Here is a 26,896-nt window from a genome sequence, read left to right as displayed (position 1 = left end):
AGTCTAGTAAGTCTAGTAAGAGGGATGCCATTTCTCACGACTTCCTCTATCCCCCTCTCCTCCCACCCTCTCATTGCAGAAACTCCTTTTGTTGGCTTCCAAGAGTACAGCCGCTGCTGGAGTGGTCAATTTCATTTAGTAAGCTTTCCTTTTCCAATAACACATCATTCGCACTATCATATATATCCTATCAAGATACTGAAGCCTTTTTCTAGCATGTCTTTTCCCTCTGCTTTCAAGAAACCAGCTCAGCATGTTCTAGAACCTAAACTGTGCATTTCATTGAAATTAACCACAGGTAAAATACCAGGAACCATTCAGTTCCTCTGTAAGTTGGACTATGAGGCCTCCAAGAGTATTTCTCTAGCTTTTATTTACTGCGTATTTAGGGTGTACTTTACATACCCTATATCATTTAATCCTAACAATCTTATAAAGTACCATCATTGGCAGGAAACTAACAAGAGTCACGGAACTGAACCTGAAGAATATATTTGCATTTAAAGGATGGATAAAGGATTCTAACTCTGACAGGTCTAATTCCAATTATAGTGCACTAGTGAACGCCTTTTAAAAAGGAAACTAGGAAATAACTTGCCTCAACCTCTCTTAAAAAAAAAAAAAAACTTCAGCCGTGACTGGTGTGCGGTAATAGATGTGTAGGGAAAAACGACTGGCGGTTCCTTCCAGAATTACAGAACCTGCGGGTAGAACTCCGAGGGCGGGGGCCGTAGTCGCCACGGTCGGCCGGCGTCTGAGAGCATGGGGGTCGCGTTGCTTTCCTGGGTCTACGACGGACCCTGGCGGGGAAGGGTGCAGGGCAGGCCTTCCTCCTTCCCTCCGGCGTGCGCAGAGAAGCCCACTCACCTGTGTGGCCTCCAGCCGCGCCCGCACCTCCTGCATCAGGAAGGGCTCTAAGCCTCGGCCCACCGTGCAGAAGAACCGGGCGCCCGCTGCAGGCCGGCAACCGGGATCCCGCGGCCCCGCCGCCATGGCGGCTCGGGGTCACGTGGCCGCGGAGTCACGTGTGCGCGGACGTCCGCGGCGCGTCCTCGCGACCTCGGAGGCGGCGCGCAGGAGTGAGAAGGCTGGGTGGAGCCAAAGGCAAGCTGAGCTGGGAGAGCCAGGAGGGTCAGGTCAGCTGGGAGTGACCCCGGTGGGTCTCCGTGGTTAACTGCTTGGAACTTCTTAGGTTAGGCATCTGGAATGATTTAGAATCACAGGTGGAAAGGATATAATGGATCATCTAATCCATCTGCCTTATTTTTCAACTTGAGGAAATTGATGCCAGAGAAGTCAAGGGACAGTGAGTCAGTGGCACAGCTGAGGCAGGAACCTAGACTTTTAACATATAGTATAATGAACCTTCTCCATTTCTCCCAACTTCCTCTTCTCTCCTTTATCCCTACACACTGCTATCCTCATATAGGGAGCCCCGTTCTGTCTTCATCAAGGGGACATTTCAATACAATTGACCCTTGAACAACATTGGAGTTAGGAGCGCTGACGCCTGAGCAGTAGGAAATCTGTATATAACTTTCGACTCCCGCAAAACTTAACGACAGTCGGCCCTTTGTGTCCAAGGATTCAAACAGTATTTTCTATCCGAGGTTGGGAAACTGCGGTTGGGAATGCGAAAGTACTGTTTCCATCCGAAGTTAGCTGAATCCACAGATGCGAAACCAGCAGATGCAGTGGGCCGACTACATTTATTGAAAAAAAAAAAATACATGTATAAGTGGGCCCGCACAGTTCAAACCCCTGTTGTTCAAGGTCAACTGTACTGAGACTTTGTGAGGCCTAGTTGAGTTTCCGTTTGAGCAAGGTGACTCTTTGCTAACCTAAAAACTCTCCTGAGACCCTTGGGGCATTTTCTCCGTCTTGGTGAGGCCACCCCTCCTAGCCTGGTAACTTTGGATTCTTGGTGTGTTCGTTCTCTAGCAACGTGTCCTGGCAACAGGGGATATCCTTTTCTGCACTGGCAGCTGGAAATCAGTTCTCGGTTGGTTGCTGTCTCTCCTGAGTGCCTCGTAATATAAAAAGGTACACCTCATATTAAATTTGAACGTTATTCCTTCATCTCAATGGTGTGATTAATTTGTCATTTGGAGTATGTTATTTCTTTATTGGCTTATTAAGAGATTGTATGCTATTGGTTTGTGAGATTATTATAATTCCCAGAATGAACCTGAGCTAAGTAAGTTGCTGGTAAAGACAAAATCAGTCTCTAGGTATAACTGCTGCCTCCAAACACACAAACAAAAAGCATTAAATTAGCTCTGTAATAATGTGAATAGATTTATAAAAACTATTAAATGTATGACTATCTCTCTGGCAAGTGCTTCCCATGTGTCTTCCCCCCAATCCCCAGCTCAGGGTCAAATGAGACAGAATCATGAACATTTTTATGAGGTCATGTAACATGAACTTTTCAAAGGTTTAGTCCTCAGACTTTGTTTCTTTTCGTTTTTTTCCCCTCTAGACTTATTTTTCTCTTGGCAGTTGCCATAGCTCATTCCAAGTTTTTTATACGTTGGGGTTCCTGATTCTCAAGTCTGTCTGGGGAAACCCATGAAACCTCCTTACTTGCTACATTCTGTACCCAAGATAGTAAATATCCATACGTATACGTAACGTATCTGATTTAGTTCAACAAATACTGGACACCTACTCTCTGCCAGACACCACACAAAGTCTTAAGGATACAAAGAACAGTGAGTAAGGGTCTGTACTTCAAGGGGCTTAGAGGATGGTGAGATTGATTTAGCAAGGATGTACCCAGGATGCTGTGGTGGCACAAAGAGGTGGCAGGGAGAGCTGCCTGGAGAAAATCACTCCTGTGCCAAGTATTGAAGGATGTGTAAGAGTTAAATGACTCACTGGGGTTGGGGAGTGGGCAGTATGATGGAGGGGTTGTAGTAGTAGTGTAATGTTTCAGGTAGAAAGAGCGGCAGATGTTAATTGTGTGTGTGTGTGTGGGGGGGTGCAGAACAAGAAGGCCACAACAGAAGCCAGGTGTTATTAGAGCATAAATTTTGAATTGAGAAGTAGATAGAGATAAAGGCAGAGAGGTGGGTGGTGGCCAGTTTATGGCAGTGCAGCCCAAGGCAGATGAAAAAATGACTTCTCCAGCCTAGGGCTGGCCAGCAATGTGCTCTCCTGGACATCTTTTGTCAATTTGGGGCATTCTCTGCTTTCTGAGCCCACCTCCCCAAGGTAGAGATATAGTTTGTAAGCACCATGGAGGTTTGATGAACTCTTGCTCACACAATCCAGCATGGTAACTTGTAAAGAGTAGGATTTAATAAATTTTTTAGAATACAGTTAAATTGTGACATAGTGGTAAAACGACAGATACAGACACAGGAGTCTTTCAAACACGTACCAAGTCAGTGCAGATTATGAAAGAACTGATGTATTTGTATAGGTGCAACTGCAAAAGCAATTTGGAAAAAAGCTATTGGTCACATACTGATTAAACCACTTGTACGCACATAGTAATCACTTGAATGGTGCTTCTTGGAACATACAATCAAAAAAGAAAATTTAGCAAAAAAATTTTGCATTGTGTATGTAAATAGTGCCTTTAAAACGTTATTTATTCATTAGTGTTTATGTCACTGTAGTTTTAATGTAGCATCAAAATTCAAAAGATGCAATCTCCATGCTTTGATTTAGAGAGACAATTCTTTTACATGTATTACTTTGCTTTAGTTACGCAGTGCATGAAATTATTATTTTGAAATACAAATGGAGTTTAGCACATCCAGTGCTTTTTTGGAAAAGTGTGCCATGTATTTAATGCATATTTTGAAACACTAGGATATTTGATGTGATTTTATTTGTTTAAATATATTTTGAGCCCATAAAACTGTCTTTATATCTGATAGACCCTTATAATGTCCCAGTTGGAAGAGTACAGAAATTATTTCTTTGATACATTTGCTGACTGAACGAATGACTGAATCTACAATTTTCTTCAGTTTACTCGAATGAACTATATTGCCTAAATAAAATAAAGCCATTTGTCTCCTTGCAGTTGTGTTCACCTCACTCAGACTGTTGTTTTAATATTCCTTTTCTCTAGCTCCATTTTGTGCTTATATTTACTATAAATTATTTTCTCTTAGAGGCTTGCTATTACTGTCTTTCTATTTCTTAGTCCCAAGAAAGCCCCCCAAATGTCTAAAACTAGCTAGGATACTCATATTTTGATATTTACCCACTTCATATTTCTATAAGTCTTACTGCTTTCTAGTAAATGATTATTTATTTTGCCAGTTTTTCTGTGGTAATTGAAAAAAAATGCCTTAAAACTCAAGCCAAGTTTTATCTGCAAATAAACAAAACCAATCAAGGGACAGACTTTATTTTCTCAAATAGAGATAGAGTGCTGTTTTTTTATTGTGAATGGTATTTGGCAGAATAGAATATAAAGATTTTATGATAATGTTGTCTTAATTTAGTCAACTTTTCTCACATTGTTGGCATGAAGAGTTGAGAGTGGACTGTGGAACAGGCAAATTTACTTTATTATGTATTAATCTCTTTTCTTTTTGTTGAAGGGTGATAATTCTTTGCTGCCCATGGACATTTTGTGCTGTTTTGAAAAATAGATTTGTGCTTGAAAAGCTTTCTGTTGTATATACACACATAATCTGGCTTGTTTTCAAACAATTTTTTTTAAAGTTTGAAATTTAATAATTAAGAATATACTGTTTGCACATAATGCTATAGGTTTTTATACTGGTTTGAATTACTTCGCTAAATAGAAAAACAATATAGATAGAAAATAAAAGCATGCAACCTGCAGAACCAGATTAGCCAATCATTTGATTCTTTCATAAAATACCTTCAGAATAGGACATAATGCCAGAAATTATTTGGTGCTAGTAGAGCTTCTAGATCACAGATGGATAATATTTGTATTTTTAACCACTCTATGTTGCTTTAGTACCCTGTCACTCTGGTCAACTTAGATGACACAGATCTTCTGCCTAAGAAATGTCAAAATTGAAATGTAGCCAGGTTGCAAAAAATAATCTTAAAAGCTGGTTTCAGAATTCATCATAGGTACAAAATAGTCTTTAAGAAAATTTCTTGATGGAGTTCAGTAAGGCTTCAAGTCACCGACTAGTGAAATATAGAGATAATTAAACTGTTGTGCATAAGACATCAACAGGACGTAGGGAATATCGTGAAGGGGAAAGATCAGATAAGGAAAGGGAATGTATGGAATTGCATTGTGAGAAGCTGAGGCCATGGGGAAAAGCAACCGTTAGAGATGGCCTGTGGTAGGGTAGTCGAGGACCTGGGAAGGATGTTCAAAACTCAATTTGTTTCGGTTGCTGTCATGTTAAACCTTCTCCAGTGACCCAAACTTTCGGTAAAACAAATAGACAAAGCATAGTTTTTTTGCCTCAGGTATTTTAGAATTCAAATGATCAGGGTATTGTGATTTGGGAAAGGGGTGGTATACCCTCTAATGGACTGTAGATATCTTTGATATAAGAAAATTCAGCAGAAGCAGGAACTCAGAGCAGAGCTGGTAGGAGAAACAAGTGTGCGAGTCTATTACCAGAGAATGTGCAGAAAGGGGTACTGGGTCATCACTGCCATGGGGTGGGGATGTAGGCCAATTTTAAATAAAAGTAGTTCAGCTGAATTCATCCCTCATCCGGGACAGTAGATTTTATGTAAACCAAGTGTCTAATATTTAAACATGTATTACTTATTGTCGACAGGTGTGGACCTTGCGATCTTGGGGCAACCTAGGGCAGGTTAGCTAATGGGGATAATAATCAGATATAGGGCCCAACATTCTCAATTTTACATTTCTGGATGATCATTTTCTTCTAGTGTGTGTGTGTTTTAAACTTAATTAAAAATAGTACCAGTTTTTTTTTTTGTTTTTTTGTTTTTTTGTTTTTTTTTACTAGTAAGTGGGTTAATCACATTAATCAGAATTGCTTAAATCTGCTATCTGGACATGGTACGTAGTTTGTACTGGATGTTATATTGGTTGTCTACATTGGCTGTGGATTGTAGTGTAGATTTCCCAGACTTTTTAGGCTGGGTACACACACTCTTTAAGTTGGCAGCATTCTTCTTGTGGTGGTGAACTTGATTTCTTTAAGTAATGAATTTCTAAAGTTGTGAAAGACAGTGTGTGTTGGGCTGGGGAAACGCTATTACAAAACTTGAGGTGCTTTGTCTGTGGGGTGAGAATAGCAATTACAGTTTTGGAGAGTTGAATTTCCTCAAATGCAACTTTGATACTGAGCATCCGGTGAAGGGAGCTGGAAGATGTAGAGTGTTCTAACAGATATTGGAAATTATTGTTAAGTCCAAAAAATTCCAGATAAATTTGATACCCAGATGTTTTAAATGTATACCTTAGTTTTTGTATTCGTTATTTCAGACTGGGTATACATAGAATTAAAAACATTAATATTTATTACTTCATTGAAAACTGTGTTAGGCGATAACTTGATTTGGAAATTCTTTGCTCTTCTTGAAATTATAGTTGGCTTTCTACCCAGATACTGTCAAAACAGTATTTGAAACTTGAAAAAATCTCAATGATAAGATAAATCTGATGGGAGCAAATGCAAGGAAAAAAATGGGAAAGACTGGCTAGGCAGAATTTTAATCCAAATTTAGTTGTTACAAGCCTAAATACTAAAAATGAACTGCAAATTGATGACAAATTATGTTTATTAACTGTTATTTAATATAGTCTTTATCTTACATTTTTTATAATAATTTCATTTTTGACATGGATATGAAAGTTGAGAAGTTCAGGGAAAAAAATAAAAAAGAACTAAGGAAAATAAATCTTTCATTAAAGGTCAAAAGGAGTTGAAATCATTTAGCTTGCTGAAATGAAGGAAGGTTAAGAAAAGCCTTATATATCTTCAAAAATGTGAAGGAGATTATTAGTGGGATACTGGCCTGTTTATAAATAGGACTGAAAATAAGGCATGGGCTCAACTCGTTAAAACCTTTGAGACTTCTAAGTCCCATGGTCTGAGGTCTTGGCCTGATAATTCCCCTACCATTAAGGTGTCTTCCGGGTGTCTGAGCATGTGGCAACTGCTGTTTACCATTTGTTGATTATATGCTAAACAAGGTAGGTGCCCCAAGATGAGGTCATAAGGAGTCATGTTAAAGAGCAGAGACAGATGGTTAATGAAAAGGATAGTTGGACCATTTTCCAGGTCTAAAGATTCTGATAAATAAAAAGCTCCTTTGTTCTTCCATAAGCTTCTTAGTCTTAATCCTCTGTTAGGATTTCCCACATTGGTTTTTTGTTTTGCTTTCACTTTTTTTTTTTAATTATGGTAAAAATATATATAACATTAAATTTACCATTTTAACAATTTTTAAGTGTGCAGTTCAGTAATGTTAACTATATTCACAGTTTTGTGCCATAGATCTCTAGAACTGTTTCATATTGCAAACTGAAAAATGGCTTCCCATTTCCCTTTCTCCTCAGCCTCTTGGATTTTGATAGATTTTTTTTTTCTTACGTGTTTGTCTCCCTCACTCATCTCTAGATTATGGAATTTTTTTATCTTTTGCCCCTAGGGCCTATCACTTAGGAGGTGTTTAATAAATGTCTGTTGAATAAATGCAAGAGCAACAACTGAATGAGTCTTTTCAAGTGAAGCTATGGTAGTAATAGTGTGTTGAAGCGTGTGGCTGGCACTGTTATTTGCTTTCCTCCCATCTCCTTTATTTCTTCCCCTTTTAACAAAATCCAGATTTTGTTCACAGTGACAACATACCCAGTCCTAGCGATGACTCATGAATGGTCCATTCTATGGTTCTTATTCCTATCAGCGTAATATAGATTCCTGCTCCCAGCATGATTCTGATATAAGTGGTCTAACATGGAGCCTATGCATTGGGATTTAAAAAATTTCCCACTAGCGTACAGAACCATTGTAAGGCAGTCCTGTTCTTCTTTGCCAGACATTTGCTTTTCAGTCCCTCGGAATGTTCACGTGACCGACTTCTGGCCAATGAAACTATATTGGGTTTTCTGGAAAACTTTTTGCTTTCTTGATAAAAGGCACAAGTGCCAGAGAACTCTGGTGTGGCAACTTCTTTTTTTTTCTGTCTGGAATGCAGATGTAATGCCTTATGCTGTGGTAGTCATCTTGTAACCATGTGGCAAGAACATTAAGAATAAAACCCCAACAATTTAAAAATGGGGAAGCAGAAAGTTGGAAAGAGCCTGGAGTTTTAATATCCTTGTGGAACACTGGGACTACCTACTTTTTCTTGTTAAGTAAACAATAAGTGTTTTTATGGTTTAGTCTCCCTATCCGTGGTTCTTCTGTTATTGCCTTCTTACAAAAGCACTCCAAACTCAAACTGGATGCAGACAGATCCCCAAGGTGAAATGGTTTTCAGAAAACCTGACTAAAACTCTAAAAATGGTTTTCTAAATGTATAACCACTTTCATAAAAGTCCATGATATGTCCCATAAAATACTCCCCTGTTTGACTATCAAAAACAGGCCAAGATTGGGTATACTATAATTCTTACCTGTTTCTCTTTTTATATTTCCAGTCATTAATATAAGCATGGCAGAATGGCATATCTAATTTAAAAAAATAACATCAATTCATTGAACATCAACTTTGTAATGATACTTATTGAACATCAACTTTGTGCCAAGCATGATTATAGCAAAGCATATAGGAAACGTCAGTGAACAAAACAAATATCCCTGTGACACTTATATTCTTGTTGGGGATGAGGGAGGCAAGCAAAGAAACCATCATCATCATAAAATATACATGGTGTGTTAGAAGGCGAAAAAAACAGGAATACAGAAAAAGAGTGCAGTTTTAAGTCAGGCAGGCCTCACTGATTTTACTTTTGACACTTGATATATCTTTAAATACTTAAAAGCATCTTTATAGAGAATGAAATGCAACCTTCAATACTAGGTTTGTTTTCTGAATATGTACTGTGTAGCCAATATGCGCTATGCAAAGGGCCAATGAAATCTATACCTGTTAGCCACAGATAAGGGGGAAAAGGTTAAACCTTGATTTTGTTAAATTGGATGTCCTCCTGTCTACCTTATATCTCATTAGACATCTTATGGCGTATAACCTTTGGAACCTAAAAGTTGGCATTATTTTCTGCAGTTTGAATTTATAGGATTAAAAACAATGGTTTTCAAAAATCATAATTATGGCTGTTCTAGGCGCTAGGAATATGGCAGTGAACAAGCTTGAAGAGGTCAGTGCCTCTCTAGGTTAATACGCCATGTGGGAGTTCCCTGGTCCCTTTGGATTTTGGTTTATTTTAGTAAGATTTGACGTAACAGGACTTTGTAATGGTAACGTGTTGCTCTGTTTGGGACTAGGGAAGGGATGCAGTCTGTTGTGGGCATGCCTTTCTGACCTGTGCCAGGTGCCCCTCTTGTGACCCTTGGCTCTCCTACTTGTTTTTGTCGATTTAATAGCAGTTTTGTGAATTCCCAAGGAAACCCCACTAAGCATGAATTCAAAGAGGTGGAAAAGAGACAAATGCAGGAATTAGTCCCTTCTGTGAGCCTTCCTCAGTTTTTACCTCAATTGAGACTTTTATTAAAACGATATATATAAATTATTACTTTTTTATATAAAGCACTTAGAAAAGTTTTTAAAAATTACCTTTGAGAAAATAGTAAAAGCTAGTTATTTAAAGAAATACCAAGATCTATATAGACCAGGGCTTGACTGTTATTGATATTTAATTATTATCAATTAAACATAATGTTTAATTGTAGGGAGCCCAGTAAGGAAAATCCCTTACTAGCTTTCCCTTGGCTTATTTATTTATTTATTTATTTATTTATTTATTTATTTATTTATTTATTTGTTTATTTATTTTAAAGAAAAGTCTTTTAAAAAAAAATAGATATAGATATATATATACACACACACTTGCGGGGGGGTAAGGAATAGACCAAACACTGAAAACCACGGAGAAGATTGTTTTCTTTGGAAAATTATCCATGGAAAGGGACATAGCTTCACGTTTAGGCAAACTGAGGCAATGTATAAGAATCCTCATGTTCTCTTTAGGGGAACTGAGAATTACAATATTATGCTAGTAAAAAAATTATGCAGAACAAACAGAACTTTCTGGAGGTCAGGGCCTTTAGGAGATGTGGTCCAGGCTGGTTGATGTTTTATGGAGGTGTGGTTTCAGCCCGGTTTGATTTTTGAAGCGGGAGGAGAAAAAATATGTTCTGTTCGGACTGCCTTGTGTTCTGCTGTCCTTCCTGACCTGGCCTGTGGCCTGAAGTTTTATAGCACCAAACAAATCTCTTTTTTATCCAGACTTCAATATCTGACAGAGGCAGATCATCCACTCTTGCATCCTGGATTAAGTGTAAACAGAAGTGTGATAAAATACAACCTGAGGAACAAATTTAAAATATAGTAATCACTAAAAACAGTTTTTAATAAGTTTCGTTCCTGTTTATTCCATTTGATTGCATCAGCACTAGCACTGCCTACAGAAATGAGATTTGGTAATGTGACATCATTCTTTCCTTTCCTTTTGTTTAACTGTTCAACAAATATTTCAGTAAATAAATGTCAGAAGGAAATCTGTAAGAAATTCCGAGTTGCTTGGTATTGCTTCTGTGATTTTGAAAATCAACACAGCTATATATTTTGTGCATGGATAGGTCTAATTCAATAAAAATATTTAGAAACCAAAGAAAATCTTTTTTTTCTATATCCTAGGAAAAGATGGATCAGTTGACGGAGGGTTAATGAACTTGTTCTAATTCTTTTTCCTTTGGAGTTGATGGTATAATTTATTTAAATACAAGTTTTATTCAACCAGTTCAACATTTGACAAGAACAATGAAATAACTCAAGGTATTAATTTTTCAGAATTTATTTTGGGGATATTTCTTAATAATAGTCTGAATAAAAATGACCAATTGTGATAATTATTGCCGAGGCTTGATGAGATAATAGGGCAAGCTGCTCTATGAGGATTTACAGGCTCAAGAGAAAAAAAAAGCTTTAGAAAAAGATGGGTTTGAAGTTTTCCAATTATCACTTAGGAGATTTTCACATTTTAAAAAGGGTCTCAGATCACATAAAGCCCATGGTACACGGTATCAGCCCATGAGTCAAATGGTACTATTTATATAAATGTTAATGTTCCCAATTAGAGGTTTCAAACAAGAGATTCATAATTTTGTAAGAAACTTCACCTAAAATGACCATCCTCTAATCTTTCTCTCTAGGTATCCTTTGCTACACAGATTATGAATATTCTTTGAGCGAGTATTCAAACATGTTTACCTGGAGATATGTAAAGTTAAACTTCTCCCACCCTCCAAGCATCATTAACGACAAATTCTGGGTCCAAATTCTTTCTGCTCTTAATCCAGATTTTTTAGTCATGACCTTTGCCAGTTTCTGTTAATCTGCCTTTATTTCTGATGCCTGTATAAAAAGAATGGATTTTTTAAGTTTTGGTGAAGCTTCATTTCTCTTATAGTCTGATAACCTTGTTTCTATATTTCTTTAGTCTTGATCAGAATGAGATATAGCTTTTTAAATAAGAACATCACAGTTAGGATTAGAGTTAAGAGAAACTATCCTTTGCACCTCTATTCTTAAAATTGAATTCTGATCAGAGAGGACCTTGGCGTTAATATCTGGCTTCTATGGTATCAGTCATAAAAGCATCTCTGCCCTGACCATCATTCTTGACAGTCATTTACAGAACTAAATAAAAGATAACCCCCTAAACTTGGGTTTCCTTTCATTTTGAGTCTATTCTCCCCTTAGTGCAGATCCTGCTCTCTCCCTGCCCTCCTCCCCACAAAGCTCTTGCTTCTAAACTTGGGTATTCTTATCGAATGAGAGAATAATGGATAGCAGCACCTGGACTCTCAAAATAGGGGCTGGTTCAGCTGCTAAAACAGGAAGAAGATTTTTAAAAACTTAAAATAATCTCGTAACACTCTTCTGGAGTCATGGTGGTTTCCCAATTATCAATTGAATGGTATCCCATTTATCAATAGATACTATCCGAATAGAAAACTTCCTGTGTGCTAGGAACTATGCTAAGCCTTTTCCTTTACATTGTTGGTATTACTACCAACAACTATGATCATCAGCTGGGTACTATTATTAACCTCATCTTACAGATCAGGAAATTGAGGCACAGAGTGGTTAAGTGACTTCCCCAAAGACATACATTGCTAAGAGGTTGAGCTAAGAATGGAATGCTTGCTGCTCAACCTTAATGCCCACTCTTTTCTACTATACTTCACTCTTTCTTCCTTGAAGGATGTGCAGTAGATACTTCAAGTAACTGTGCAGCAAATGCTTATTAAAAATGTGTTGACGAATAGTCACGGTTGCAGTGAGATGTTTTACTAATCTCCACTTTTTTTTTTTTTGAAGAAAACTTTGAGCTGAACATCTCACAGATTGCAAGGACCTTGTCAGTTTACAATCTCTTATTTTTTTTATTTTTATTTTTTTATTTTTTATGCCTATAGCACCTGGTCTTCCTAAGTGGTTTCCCATCCAAGTAATAACCAGGCTTGACCCTGCTTGGCTTCCAAGATCAGATGGGATGGGGCTTGTTCAGGGTGCCATGGCTGTAGACTAATCTCCACCTCTATATTCATTGAAATTAGCACTAAAGATCTGGGCATTTGTCACATTCGAATGCCATTTCTTAAGGCATTGATTTTATTTGCCTGGTCCTATCTGTCCTTATGTTTGTTTTATTCTCTAATATTGTGATTAGGGTTATATTTTGGACAGCTGTGTTATTATGCAAAAAGGGTGGAATTAGAGCTTACAGTAATGAATTTGATGTACTAATTAGGAGATGCATAGGCTCTCTTCTCTGGGTATAAAAAGCTCTTTTGGTTAATTTTGTTGTTTAAATCTTCTATAGCAGTTACTGGGAAACTTTCCTTAAAGGACAGATAGTAAATATTTTAGGCTTAACAGATCATACAGTCTCTCTCATAACTACTCCATTCTGCTGTTGTGATGCAAAAGGAACCATAGAGAATATATAAATGAATGAGTCTAGCCATGTTCCTATAAAATTTTATTTTACAAAGATAGGCAGCCAGGCTGCAAGCCATAATTTTCTGACCCATGTTCTATTACTTTATTTGTTATCTACTCAATCTATCAGTTTCTGTCAGGTGTGTTAAAATTTCCAAAGAAATTTATGATTTATTCTTGATTTATATCCTTAAAAACCTATCAGTTGTTACTTTATAATTTAGAATAGTGGCAGAAAAAATAGAGATTGAGAATAGGAACTCTGAGTTAGTTCAAATGTGTCCTTGTGTAAGTCTTTTAATCTTCTGTGTCTCAGTTCCTTACACTGTAAAATGGAGATAATAATAATATTTACCTGATAAGGTTGTTCAAGATTAAATGAGTTAATGCATGTAATGCTCTTAGAACAGTACTTGGAATATGATAAGTGCTAAATGAAGATGAACTATTATTATTTGAGATATTGTTAGATACATGTAGGGATATTATCATCGTACCTTTTTTTATTTATATATATTTAAATCTTTATATAATATTTATATTTTTGGCCTTGGAGTCACTTGCATTTGACATTAAGATTGTTTCTCTGGCTTTCTTTTGGTTCATACTTGCCTATTTTGTCTTTTTCCTTTCCTTCATGTCCAACCTTTCTGTGTTTAAGTGGGTTCCTGTAGAAAACATTTTTGCATCTTATTTTTGTTTGTTTTTAAGCCAATTTGATACCCTATTTATTTTTTGTTGATTAGTTTAACCATTTACATTGATTGTAGTTATTGTCATATTTAGAGTTGAGACCATGTAATTCATGATGCAGTATCTTTTTACCATACTTTCATTTGAGTTCCTATTTCTCCTCCTCTTCTTTCCAATGAACAAATAAAATATTCTTATGCTTATTAGAGTTATACTTTTTAAAATTTTTATTTATCTGGTGGTTATTTAAAACTTATTAAGGCCTACTCTTTTGCCTTTTTTTCCTGTCACGGTTCTTGATTTTATCAATATCTATATTTTCCCTTTGAGGATTGGACTGAATCAGACTGCCTGAGTTTGAATTTTGACACTGCTTCATACTGGCTGTGTGTCCTTGTCCAAGTTTCTTAACCTCTCAGTGCCTCAGTTTCCTCATCTGTAAAATGGGGTCTCACTTCTGACTCCAGCCTCTACTTCCCTCTTCCTTGAAGAATTGTCATTAGGTATCATCCAGTGTTAATTCTGGGTTATTATGAATATTTATTTTTTTGCTCTTGCTCTTTTAGATAAACTTTACTGTATTATTCACTCACCCTAACTTCCATTGTAGCTGGCTTTATTATTATTATTTTTCTTCCTGCTAGAGTACTTTTTCTAAGGAGTTTTCACAGCAGGTCTTCGTGTGGTAAATGTTCTGAGGATTTGTATACACAGAATGTTCTTATTGCTTTCTCATATTTAAACGATAGCTTTACTGGACATAAAATTTTAAGTTTAATATTCTTTTCTTAAAACACTTTAAAAATATTTTAACTGTCTCTAGTGTAGCTGTTGAGAAAACTAATAATCTGAATTTTATTTTTTGTAGTTGAATTGTTCTTTCTTTCTGGAAGCTTTTGGAATTTTCTCTTAGACTTTGAAGTCCTTTAGTTTCTCTTAACATTTAGTTTCTCTACATTTTCCCTCCCTCCTCTTTGGCTCATGGTACATTATGTATCTTCTTAATCTGAGGTCTTTCATCTTAATTCTGAGAAACTGTCAGTTATTAATTCTTCAAATATTTTCTTCATTTTGTTTACTCTCCCATTATACTATTATGCAGATGGTAACACTCTATTTTTATATCTTTAACATACATTCATAGTATCCCATTTACGTTTCATCTTTTAATTGATCCCTGAATCCTTCTAGGATGATTCTTTGGCTTGATCTTCCAGCTCACTAGTTTTCATTATATCCACACTGTCTTTCATGATTCTTAATTGGTGCTTCTTTAAAATTCTTGTTTCTGCATCATGTCAGCAATATTTGATCTTATGCTTACTTTAAATTCTTAATGTATTTATTCCATTAATTCGGCTTTGTTTGTTGTATGTTATTGTGTTGTCTTTTGTTTTATAGTACCTATGCTCATCAAATGCCATTTTTTCTTCTGAGTTTATATTCTCCTGGGGGAATCTGTTACCTTGGCTTTTAATGAGTATCCAAAGAGAATAGGTAGTCTGAAGCTCAGCCTATTGGTGACACTACCATTTCCTCTTCTCTCAACATCATAACTACCTTCTGGATTCTCAGGGGTCTCTTATGAATTTTATGTTAGCTTTTTAAATGCATGTGATTTCTTCTTGGTTTTGTTTTGTTTTGCTTGTTTTTTCTTGTTGTGCTTGTTTTTTTTTTTTTCTGTTTGGTTTTGCTTCTTTAGATTGGGTTAGGAGAGGGAGCTAGCGGCCTGGGCTAGTTCAATGTCATGCCACTAGTATACTTTTTAATAATATTACCAGTTCTCAAGCTGTATCACTGTGTTTCAAAGGACAGCGTATACCATGGCTCCTTCCCACATTTCAGTAATTTTAATAGTCACTGAATATTACTGTATAATTGACCTGGCCATACCAATCACTATTTCTGGCAACTGTTGATGTGAATAGAATGGTGTATCTGTACTGTATAGACTTGACTCAACTTTTCTTTTCCCGATGGGCCCAAAAGGGCCATACTCTTCTTTCAAGGGTATAATTCAGGCGCTTGAGTTATGATTCTGTAGTTCTACTTCTAGTAATCCTCACCAGTCTTGGTGATTTACTATGACAGGAAAGTCTCATCTTAAAATTTATGTTATTTTAATAAAAAGTTTAAATTAAATTTTACTTTCATTGATTTCTACAAAGTCAGAGAATTCACTTCAGCATCATAAATCTTGCACCTACATCAGAGCTGTCAAGCATGATGATGAAGAGCAATCCTTTTTCGGTGCTTTTCATTCTCATATAACGTCCTATTTTTTGTGGGAGGTTTGCTTGAGAGTTCAACAAGGTATCTTAACACCAGTCTTATGTAACTAATATAATATTTATCTTACAGGAGAGAAAAAAATTTAGACATAAGCTGTAGGTCAAATGAATTTAGTTCAGTCTTTTTTTCTTTTTCTTTCTTTTTTTTTTTAAAGAAATTCAAGTTAAGGTTCTAAATGATAGTAAATTTTGTTGATAAAAAGAGCTCATGCTAAGTGCTGAAATTAGTTACTGCGGTGACATGTAAAATCTCTGGAGGTCTTTATAGGATGTATTTTTATTTTTCTGAGAGGGCTTGCTTAGGGGTATTTTTAAAGATGGAAGGATTGAGATGATATCTTTTCTAACTCTATTTGAGCCTCTGATTGAAACTGCTTTCAAACTTTATCTGAAAAATGCACCCTTTTAAAAAGTGCTTTTGTGCAACTGATATTTTTCAAGGGAATGTAGGCCAAGACTGATATACTAGAAGGAATTATATTTCACCTGGATTTTGTATTAACCAATTCTTCTCCCCTATCTCTCCCAATAGTTTGTATCTGCTCCTACTACTCTTTATTTTTGTCCTAATAACTCCTGGAAATATCTGAGGTATCTTCTTTATTACTTTCTAACCTGGGTATAGGTTTTATAGCTTTATTAAGATTCGCCTTATGTGTACACTCACTTTCTCTCTCCCTAATCTCTCCTTCCTGTACCCCACAAACAAATTTGTCACAGTGCCCTAGACTAAAATAATAAATAATTCAGGGTGGCCTAAATTATCAGTGGCCTAGCTTTATCAGTCATTGTAATATTCTGTACCCCTCTCTGTCCCCTCACTTTCAGGGGAAAAAGGAATTTTTTGCCTGGTAACTGGGGAATAGAAAGTGAGCATGTAGGGCCCAGACACTTCTCCTCTCTTTTTTTGGGGTGGAACACAGTTGTCCCAAGGAAGAATGCATTTTGTTCTGCTTCTCTACTTTGCAAAATTTACAGCATTGAATACCTTCTGAACATATTCTGTAAGTATCGTTTTTTGTTTTCTGAATTTTCTGTGCTATATTCTGGATAGTTTCTTTAGATTTGTCTTTCAGTTGACAATTTTTTTCTATTTGTGTCTAATATACTGTCCAATCATCAGTTGCATTTTTAATTTTAGGCATTATAATGTTCAGTTCTAGAGTTTTACTTATCTTTGCTATTTTTTATAGTTTCCAGTTTCCTGACTAAAATTTTAATCTTAGATTTTTTCTTTAAACATGAGAAACACAGTTGTCGTTTTGCCCTTTTTAGTCATCTGTGTCTGATAATTTTAATAACATCATATTTTGGGGTCATTTCTGTTACTTATTTTTTATATTGTTTTTTTGCTTAGGGTATTTGTTTCCTTTTGTGCATGGTTATCTTTAAGTCTTTGCTGGACATTGTATTTAAAAAATATTTGGGAAATGTTTTGATGCCTAGGATAGTGGTGTCTTCTCTTAGAGAGGTCTTTTGTTTGGTTCTGCTAGGTGCTGGGGAATGCTACCATTCTGAGAATGCCTTAATCTTGTTTCAAAGCTTGAGATTACTGGACATTCAGATAACGTGAGGCTAGATCGCAAATTGAAAGATTTGAGAAGCCAAGGAATGAGAAAAAGAGGTCAAGTAAGATATGGTAAGATATTAATTGAATTTGACAAGCAAGAGATTATTGGCTACCTGGGCAAAAGTAATTATTTGTCAGGTGGCAAGAAGATTGAATGGGAGGTGAGGGAGCAGAGATAGTAAATGTAGCATGTTTTATAAAAAGTTTATAAAGGAAAGAAGTAGGGCAATAGTTAGGCAGGGTCATGGGAGCAAAAGTTTATGGAAAGATGGAAGGGATGAGCATATTTCTATGTGAGAAGAAAGAGCTAGTATGAAAGAAGTTGAGGGTATGAGAGATAATTGATAAAACTATTAAATTTATCCATTATCGGATGGCGTAGGCCCAAGAGTAGAGGTAAATTGGTCCTCTGACCAGATTTTGAACATATTTTCCATGGAGTTGTTAGCTTCAGATTTAGGGAACTTTAAAATTCAGTCTGAGTGTTAACTCTTGGAGTTAAGTTTCCTTATATAATCCTTAAATAAGCTAGACACCCTCCTGTGCTTCCATTATACTGTGTTGAGTTCTATCATAAGTCTATGATATCTTTTACCCTTACTAGAATCTGAGTTCCTTGAAGTCAGGACTTTTGTCTTTGTAGTCCCATAATAAAAGTCACTCAGTAGTTTACTGAGTTAATGACTGCCATCCCTTTTGTATTTGTACACACAGTTCAGAAAAGATGGATCAGGAATGGCATTTTTCAATTTCCTTGTGGTTGAGAGCTTTTAAATGTCTTTTGGAATCAACTAGTAACCCAGAGTGATTTATCAACTGATTTGTCCTTTCATTTAGATTTTACCTAATGGATCCTTTGAGGTCTCTTTGCTTTTGAAGTAACTGTATGCATAAAGCGATGAATATAGCTACTTCTTATGCAAACACATTTTATCTAGCTTTGAAAACTGTTGCTTTGTAATAAGAATAAAGTGACATCTCATTTCCAATTTATTTTTATAGCAACAAAAACAAATCTATAAATTTTTAATTGTATTTTTTGAATTAAATATTCCCATTGTTTAGAATTCCAGAGACACAACGTCTGTATAGTGAAGTTCTCCCTCCTATCCCATCTCCAGCTGCCTAGTATTCATCCCCCAGACAACAGTTGTATGTGTGTGTGTGTGTGTCTTTTAGAGCTATTTCATGCTTCTACAATTATATATATTATTCTTTATCCCCAGTTTTACACAAATGGCGGCGTGTGTTACACATACTGTACTTTGCTCTTTTCACTAAACAATATATTTCAATAATAACTAGACACATCCCCCTCCCCATTTTAGCACCTTAAATTAAGGTGATGCTTACATTCAGTGACATCTTCCGACCGCCACCAAGAAGCAGCATTCATGGTGCAGTCAGTACTGTTTGTGCGTGCACAAGATAGGCAGCTGCAACTCCTGGGTGTTACAGGCAACAGACCATTGAAACACCACTTTGAGAAAAATATGAGTCCCAGTCTGTGTCTGAAAGCCTTCCAGTTCCTCTTCCAATAAAAATTAAAAAAGGTTCTGGCATCAAAACGAATATGTGGCAACATTTTTGAAGATGACCTTGGAGAGAATAGTGGTGCGCAGAGGATGGTATTCTCTGGCAAAATATGGATCCTCTGACCAGATTTTGAATGCCTTTTCCACTGAGTTTATTTGCTTCAGAGTTAGGAGCATGTAGGATTCAATCTGAGTATCAAAGCTTAGAATAAGTCTCCTTATATAATCCTAAAATAAGCTAGGCACCCTCCTGTGTCTAACTCTCACTCTAAAGCTGATTCAGAGGAGCTGGACTCTGAAGATGAAGAAGTTTTAGGAATCCCTTAACCAACTAATTTCACTTACATTTTCCTTTTATTGTATGTATAAGACTGATAGATAATATAATTCTATAAATAAGTCTGAAAGATAGCTCTGTTTAAAATGAAAATTATAACTGATAAGATAACATGTCATAGTTTGTAATATTTTGTTTTTAATCAGGTGCTTAGTATTTCAGTGGATAAATACACAATAATTTATTTAACTGGTCTATTGATGATCACTTAGGTTGTTTGCAATCTTTTGCTTTTACAAACAAAGCTACAGCGAATGACCTTTAACATGGATCGTGGGGCTAGTAGATTTATAGGATAAATTCCTAGAAGTAAGATTTATATGTGCTTTTAAAATTTGATAGATTTTCCTAATCAAATTCCAAAGATGTGGTTGGTTGTTGTTGTTAGAGCTTGCCTTGGATTTATAAATTAACTTGAAGGGGTGGTGGTGAATTACCATCATTACTACTGTTAATTTTTCAAATTTTCAGTTAATTTTTTGGTATTTTTAGGAGTAGTCTTCTCCTTAATATATATTGCATGTTATTTTTATCTTTTTTTGTTGCTATTGAAAACAAAGTTTTTCTTCTAGTACAACTTCTAAATGGTTGAAGTTATTTAAAACAATTCTTACTTGCTTCAAGTCAGTCTTTTTCAAACTTTATCAAAAAAAGGGTACATTATATTAATTTAAAATTTGTTCAAGACTATAAAATCCACTAGAAGGGAAAAAGCTTAGTTAACAACAGAGGAACACCTTTCAAATTTCTTAGAGGAAAACAGTGTTTTATTGGTGCCATGAAAAATATTTAATAATAGTAAGGTAGCAGTGCGTTTCTCTGGGTCTCTTTCTGGTCAGTAAACAGTTAGACGTCTGTGCTACTTCAATACCTGAATTCATATTTAATGATGCTGTGTCTGAGTATAAATGCTCGTAACACTCCTACTTGGGAAACACTGACTGTTACCCTGTTGACCATCCAACTACCTGGACCTTGAGTATCATCCAGGTCATTTGGTAACTAACATTCATACTTTACATCTAATTTTCTTGAAGAGTCTTTGGCAAGTAAAATATTCAATACAAAGAATTTGCAAAGAATTCTTAATCTAGCTCCCTCCCCTTTTATCCTCCCTTTGATATTATCATTAGGAAAGGGTGTTTTTCAGCTTTAATGTAAATCAATTTGAAAGGCCACATGCTGCCATATTGGAGATATGCCGTCTTTACCCTGCTACTTCATTAAGCCAAGGCTGCAAGCTTTTTATGAAGGGAAGCTACTTATTTTTTTCCGTGAAGTTGTATTCTATACCAACATGTGCTTCATTAACAATGTCAAATGTAAAGTGAAAATATCAATTATGGAAACATCAGTGATTCATGCCATCGATGGATTTAAAGTAATAGTATATATATTTATTCAAATAATGTTTATTAGGCTTTTAAAATTTTTTAAATTTTTCAATGAGAGTTGACATTCAATATAATAAGCTTTTTTTTTTTTGGTACAAAAATATAAAGAACAGAGCAAAAATGGCCACAATTCTGTTAACAAAGTAATACATGTGTAGTTGGAAGATTTAAGTAATCGAAAGCTAAATGAAATGAAAGTAAAATTTTCTTTCTTTCTGCCTTAGACCCTTTTCCCAGCTTTAACTACTATGAATATATTTCTAAGTATAATTTCTCCAAAAATATTTTTTCAGATATACATACTCACAGTTTTGTATGCATGTGCATGTACACACACTCACTTCTTTTTAAAAAGGAAATTATACAAAATAAATCACACCATACCCAATATTTTAGATTAAGATCCGTTTTTTTTTCTATTTTAAACAATGCTACAATAAACACTTAGTAGGATTCTCACATAGTTCTATAAGATATGCTTCTGAAAGTGTTTCTGAAGATTATAGCAGACAGTGTAGCATAGTGTTTAGCAGTGTGGACTCTGGCACCAGATAACCTGGAGTTTGAATTAATTTTTTGTTCCTTTCTAGCTGTGTGACCTTGGGCAAGCTATTTAACCTTTCTATGCTTTACTTTCCTCCTGGCCCACTAAACCTAAGTTAAAGTAACCTGAGTTGGCGTAAAGAGCAATGTATGTAAAGAGCTTTGAATGGTGCTTGGCATGTAGTAAGCAGTCAATAAATGCTAGCTGCTATTATTATTATTATTATTATTATTATTACTATTATAAAATCTGCATTATATACATGATAAAAGCCATTCTGAGAGAAAACAAGGCAACTTTGGAAATGAAAGGAAAGAGGGAGATTAAGGAAGAAGATAAAATAATGAAGAACAGGAAGAAAAGAAAGAAGAGGGAGATGAAATCAGGGTTAGAAAGAATGCTGGAGAAGGATGGGGAGAGAGTGAAATGTGGAGAAGAAGTAGCTGGATGAAGGCAAAGTAACTGAGGATGGAAAATGTGATGCAAAGTTTAGAGAATAACTGAAAGCTCACAGTGACAGGTTGAGGACTTCCTTGATTATTATATTAGTTTAGATCTGAGTGCATAGGGTTAAGTTAATCTCATCGCTCGGTTCAAGTCACATCATCTTTGCATGGCCACTTCCTCATATATTTGCTCATTTAAGCACTCATTCATTCTCTTTTATCCCCATTCCCAACTACATTCCCCTCTTCACCCTACAGGAACCATTCTAAAGTGTAGCTGTTTATCTATGTTCTAGCAAGTTGTGTTTCGTTGGTTTGCATACATGTATTTTTAATTTATAAAAATAGTTTTGCATTCTGTATCTCACTCAGTGTTTTAAGTTTTGCATCAGTACCTTACTTTCAAAATCAATGTGTATTTCTGAATGTCAGAGTCCTTTGGTCCTAGTTTCGTCATGGGACTCCATGGCATGCATCCACCACCTTTTGCCCATCCATTCTCCCAGGTTGCCCTTAACATCTCCCACCATCAGCTAATGCTCAATGAACAGCCTTTTATGTGTCCTTTTATAGAATTTCTTTAGTACATAGAACCAGGGGCAAAGTTGCTGGGCCTTATACTATGCATACACTAATTTAAGTGAATACTGCAAGGTTGATTTCTAGAATGGCTGCTGCTTTCTACTTCCACCGTCAGAACGTGTAGCCATACCTCTGCCAATGTTCAGCATGGTCTAGCATTCTTCTTTTTCCAATTAATTTAGTGCATTTCACTATTATTTTCATTTGCATTTCCCTGAATACTAATTAATTTTGTTATATTTGTCATTTTTTCTTCTCTAAATTGCCTGTCCATGTCCTTTCCCATTTTCTATTGAAAGTTACTGGTTTTTTTTCAATTGATTTGCAGTAGTTTTTTTCATATTCTAGTGATTAATCTTTTATTGGTGTTAAAAATTGCAGTTACTGCCTTCCTTTCTGTCATTGTCTGTTAGATCTGTCTATGCCATAATGGTTGAATAGTATTCTTCTCTCATGGTCTGTGTTGCCACTTGATCACAAAGACATTCTACTCCCCTCTCCCCACTCTCCATTAACTATATGTTTTTTCCTTTCACATTAAGTCTTTCATTCATCTGGTAGCCACACATATCTGATGTCAGGTGGTGATCCAGCCTTTTTTTCCTTCATTGTGACCCTTTTCCCAAAATCTGCTATTAAGCAATTTATTCTATCTTTATCATCTATTAAGTTTGTGTATGTGTATGTGTGTTTATATGTGATTGGGAGAGAAAAAAGAGAGAGACAGAGAGAGAGAGAGAGACAGAGAGAGAGAGAGAGAAAGAGAGATAGAGGACGCTAACTTGTAAAATCACAGGTAAGTAGTGGAATAGCCAGACAAATTTAAAACACTTACTAATAAATCCATTAATCGACTCTTGAAACCCTTTAGCACTGGATCATGGTTTATGGAATAATTGGAGAAGTTTTTTTTGTGGCCATTTATGCTGTTTTAAGTCTCAGACTAGATGGATAGGTCTATCTATCCTTTTCATATTTTATTCCTCTTTTCTCAAACAGATTAACTGGAAGAGGACAAAATCAATTTAGAAGACATACAAGGTAGGTCAGCAGAAAGCACCAGAATTCTGTATTGAAAAATTATGGACAAGGCAACAGAAAGGCAGGCTCCATGCCTAGCCTATGTTTCAACCCTGGTCTGCACACAGAACCGTATGAACAAAAATAGAGGCCTCCAGTGACTGTGGTTCTTCTGTACCTACTGACTTTTGCATCTCTGATCTCTCAGCTATTTTCTGCCATATAAGTTCTAGCCCTGGCTCATAGCTCACTGTACATCCTAACATGCCCAATGGTACGGTCAGCTGATATCTACATGGGCCAGTCCAATTAAGTCCTCTGGACGGCCCCCAGATATTGTAGTAGAGCCTAGTTCTTGACACTCAGTAGTCAAAAAAACCCCAACACCCTCATTTTTCACACAACAGAGATGCTGAGAGAACCAAGAGTTCAGACAGGCCTCAGCTCGGGTGGAATAAGTTCTAGTGGTGAGGACTTGGAAGGATCAATGGAGCCAGCTAGCTATACTTCAGCAAGCACCAGCCCCCACAACCAGGGGTCAGGCTGGACCAGCTTTACTGTGAGGGCTGCTAGTGAATCATGGGCTCCCTCTAACTGCATGAACACATAAAAGCCTCACCTGCACTCAGGTGCCACCTTGGAAAGGAAGATGGAGAGAGGTTAGAAATCTGGAGAATCTTTGAGTGTTAGTCAAGAGATTGAGTTGGACTTTAATTCGGCTTTAGTTTAAATTGTAAATAATTTTTTCTACCAACGGGGGAATAGAGGTCTAGAGAAAGATAAAATTAATTTTGCACAGTATGTTTATTTTGTTCTCTCTTCTCCAAGCTTTCTGTGTGTGAGTGCATGTATTTTACTTAGATCATACTTTTATTTGGCATGGGCTCGAAATTGCATTTTCCTAGCCAGAAAGCTCTTTGTATTTAGTGCATTTGAGAGGATGCACTTTCGAGATGCCCCTTCTGAACTGCTCCCTGAAGCCCCTGCTGCGGGTTGTGGTCAGTCTAGTAGTGAACACCATTTTTCAGAATGCAGCTGTCACGTTATTCATGGCATATATAAATTCGTTTTTTTCCTATTCTTTTTCAAGTTTAATTAATTGTCTCAATGATATCTGTTACAGTTATGTCCCTAACCCTTCCTCTTACTCTTCCAGGTCCAGGATCCAACCTGTGATATCTCTTTAGTCTTGGTTAATCTAGAAAATGTCCTGAATGTCTCATTTTTTGGATGACATTTTAAAGGAATATAGATAATTGTTTTGTAGAATGTACCTCAATTTAAATTTGTCTGAAATTTCCTCAGATGTAGATAGAGGTGACATATTTTTGGCAGGAAACCACTGAAGTGGTGCATTCCATAATGAGGCACATATGTCCTTTGTCTCAATATTGGATATATTAGCTTTGATGTCTTAGTTAAGATGCATAAATACAATTTTTCCCTTTCAATTAGCACGTAATTTGAGGAAAGATAATTTCAGATGATGTAAAAATCCTTTTTCTTTTCAGCCTTTCAGCCATGACAATTATACAGGTCATCTCAGCTATACTAGAAGCATAATTTTTGCTGAACATAAATATTTCAGAAATTCGTTCTAGAAAGACAGTTTATTTTTAACATAACAACTTGGAGTTAAAATAATTGGGAATTCACACTGGAAAATCTATTTATTTAATACCTCTAGCAATGAGTTCATTTTGAAGCATACATTTTTTTTTAAAGCTCTGTGCCTAATATTCCAATCCAATAAGATGTTGGTTTGAAATGAAACTATTTCAGCTAATAACTTTGCATTCTCTGGTGAAATTTATGTTGCAATTTAAGCAGCTGCCTGAAATGCAATAGAATATGAAATTATTTTAAAAGTGCAGATAGCGAACACCTCTTGAAAATGGAGCATTTTTTTTTTAATAAGATATAAAAGAAATGAGCTAGAAGATATTAGAAATTTAGTAAATTCCAGCCATTATGATTAATGTTATGGACCATAGAGTACTAAATCATAATCATAGAGTACTAAAGAATAGCTCATCAAATAGCCTCATTTTCAAATGAGAAAATGGTCAGATATTAATATTGAAAAAATTGCTAATATATTGAAAGCTAATTTTTTAAAATTAAGAATTATCTGGGGTTACATCGATTAATAAAATCAAATAAGTTTCAAGTGTGCAATTCAACAGTACGTCATATATATATTGCATTGTGTGTTCACCACTCAACGTTAGGATTTTCTTTTGTTCTTCCTCTTTTTTTCTCTTTCCACTCATGTGCACCTCTAGTTATATTTAATGTTATAGAGTACATTCGAAAGTACACAGCTTAACTCTTTTGCAGACCATCTTCTGGAGGGAAAGCTTGGTCCTCCTTGACCGGGTCTGGAACACGGAAGAAGGAAGGCTCAGCTAACTGTGTGTGGGGCATGGTTTGGAGCTCACCTGAAAGATAATGAAGGCTGAATAAAGATTTGTTAGGTGGGAACAGTGGGATTGGTGGGAGGGTTTACCTGGCCGAGGGAATAGCATGTGCAAAGGTAAGGAATAGTGAGTGGGAAAGGTGTTACATTTGTGGTGGGAGATAGGCACAGTGAGTACTTACTTGGTGTGGAAGTACTTTCTTCTGTAAAAATGTTCTATTTAATGAGAAAAATAGTGCAAAATGCATCAGAATAAAATCCCTAAGAAGATAGATTGACTTTGCTTTTTTTTTCTTTTTACTATTATTTATGCCTACAGTGCCTGATCTTCCTAGGTGGTCTCCCATCCAAGTATTAACCAGGCCTGACCCTGTTTAGCTTCCAAGATCAGACATCAGGCTTGTTCAGGATGGCAACTTCTTGAGATGTCTGGGATTCAGGTTGATTGTAGTGATTCAGGTGATGACTTTAACTACTTTCAGAGTCCCCTAGATCCATTTCACTACCTGTAGATAGAGAATTTGGTTACGTCATAAATTATAGGGCAGAGAACCTTCACAAATTTGGTTCAGGGAAAGCTGGGATGTGAGCATACAGAGAAAAAGGAAATGATGGCACTGAGTGGAACTAGAGATTCAGTCTAGGGCTTTGTGAGGGAAGGGTTAAAAGTCCAGTAAATATCATGCTCCCAGAACAGTGACTGCCTGAATTAAGATGCATCTCATTTTCACCTAAGGGATATCAGTACATAAGTGAGGCATGGAAGTAGTGATTATATTGTTGTAATGAACTCGTAATTGGCTTTCCATTTCCAGAGTCTTTCCCCTTGGGGCTATTCTAAACCAGTTCTTCTCACACTTTAATATGCTACAAGTTACCTGGGATCTTGTCAACATGCAAATTCTGATTCTGTAGGTCCTGAGAGTCTGTATTTCTAAAAAGCTGATAATAGATGCTGATGTTGCTGGTGTGGTTACCACACTTTGAATAGCAA

The 26,896-nt window shown here is 36.2% G+C and overlaps 1 protein-coding gene, 1 long non-coding RNA gene and 1 pseudogene across 6 annotated transcripts in view; 1 reads left to right on the top strand and 2 right to left on the bottom strand.

Moving 5' to 3' along the window:
* Positions 1-1,025, bottom strand: part of THUMPD2 (THUMP domain 2 tRNA and snRNA guanosine methyltransferase) — a 34,408-nt gene extending 33,383 nt beyond the window's left edge. For 3 of the 5 annotated variants that reach the window (XM_039887336.1, XM_039887337.1, XM_039887338.1), the window contains exon 1: positions 868-1,024. In XM_039887336.1, coding sequence (XP_039743270.1) covers positions 868-993 — 126 coding nt within the window. In that variant the 5' untranslated portion in view covers positions 994-1,024. Of the gene's footprint in view, positions 1-867 lie in introns of all 5 variants that reach the window. The other 2 variants (XM_039887340.1, XM_039887339.1) reach the window with 2 other exon arrangements.
* Positions 1,004-26,230, top strand: LOC120621744 (uncharacterized). The gene is made up of 4 exons (XR_005658286.1): positions 1,004-1,136; positions 1,942-2,043; positions 23,463-23,504; positions 25,824-26,230. It is a non-coding gene; the product is annotated as an uncharacterized LOC120621744 (long non-coding RNA).
* LOC120622595 (uncharacterized) lies at positions 12,537-12,655 on the bottom strand (annotated as a pseudogene).
* Positions 26,231-26,896: the final 666 nt, after the last annotated feature.

Source organism: Pteropus medius, unplaced genomic scaffold (genome assembly GCF_902729225.1).
Source record: "Pteropus medius unplaced genomic scaffold, Ma_sr-lr_union100, whole genome shotgun sequence".
In the NCBI taxonomy this organism is placed as follows: Eukaryota; Metazoa; Chordata; class Mammalia; order Chiroptera; family Pteropodidae; genus Pteropus; species Pteropus medius.
This window is presented reverse-complemented; position numbering and strand designations above follow the sequence as displayed.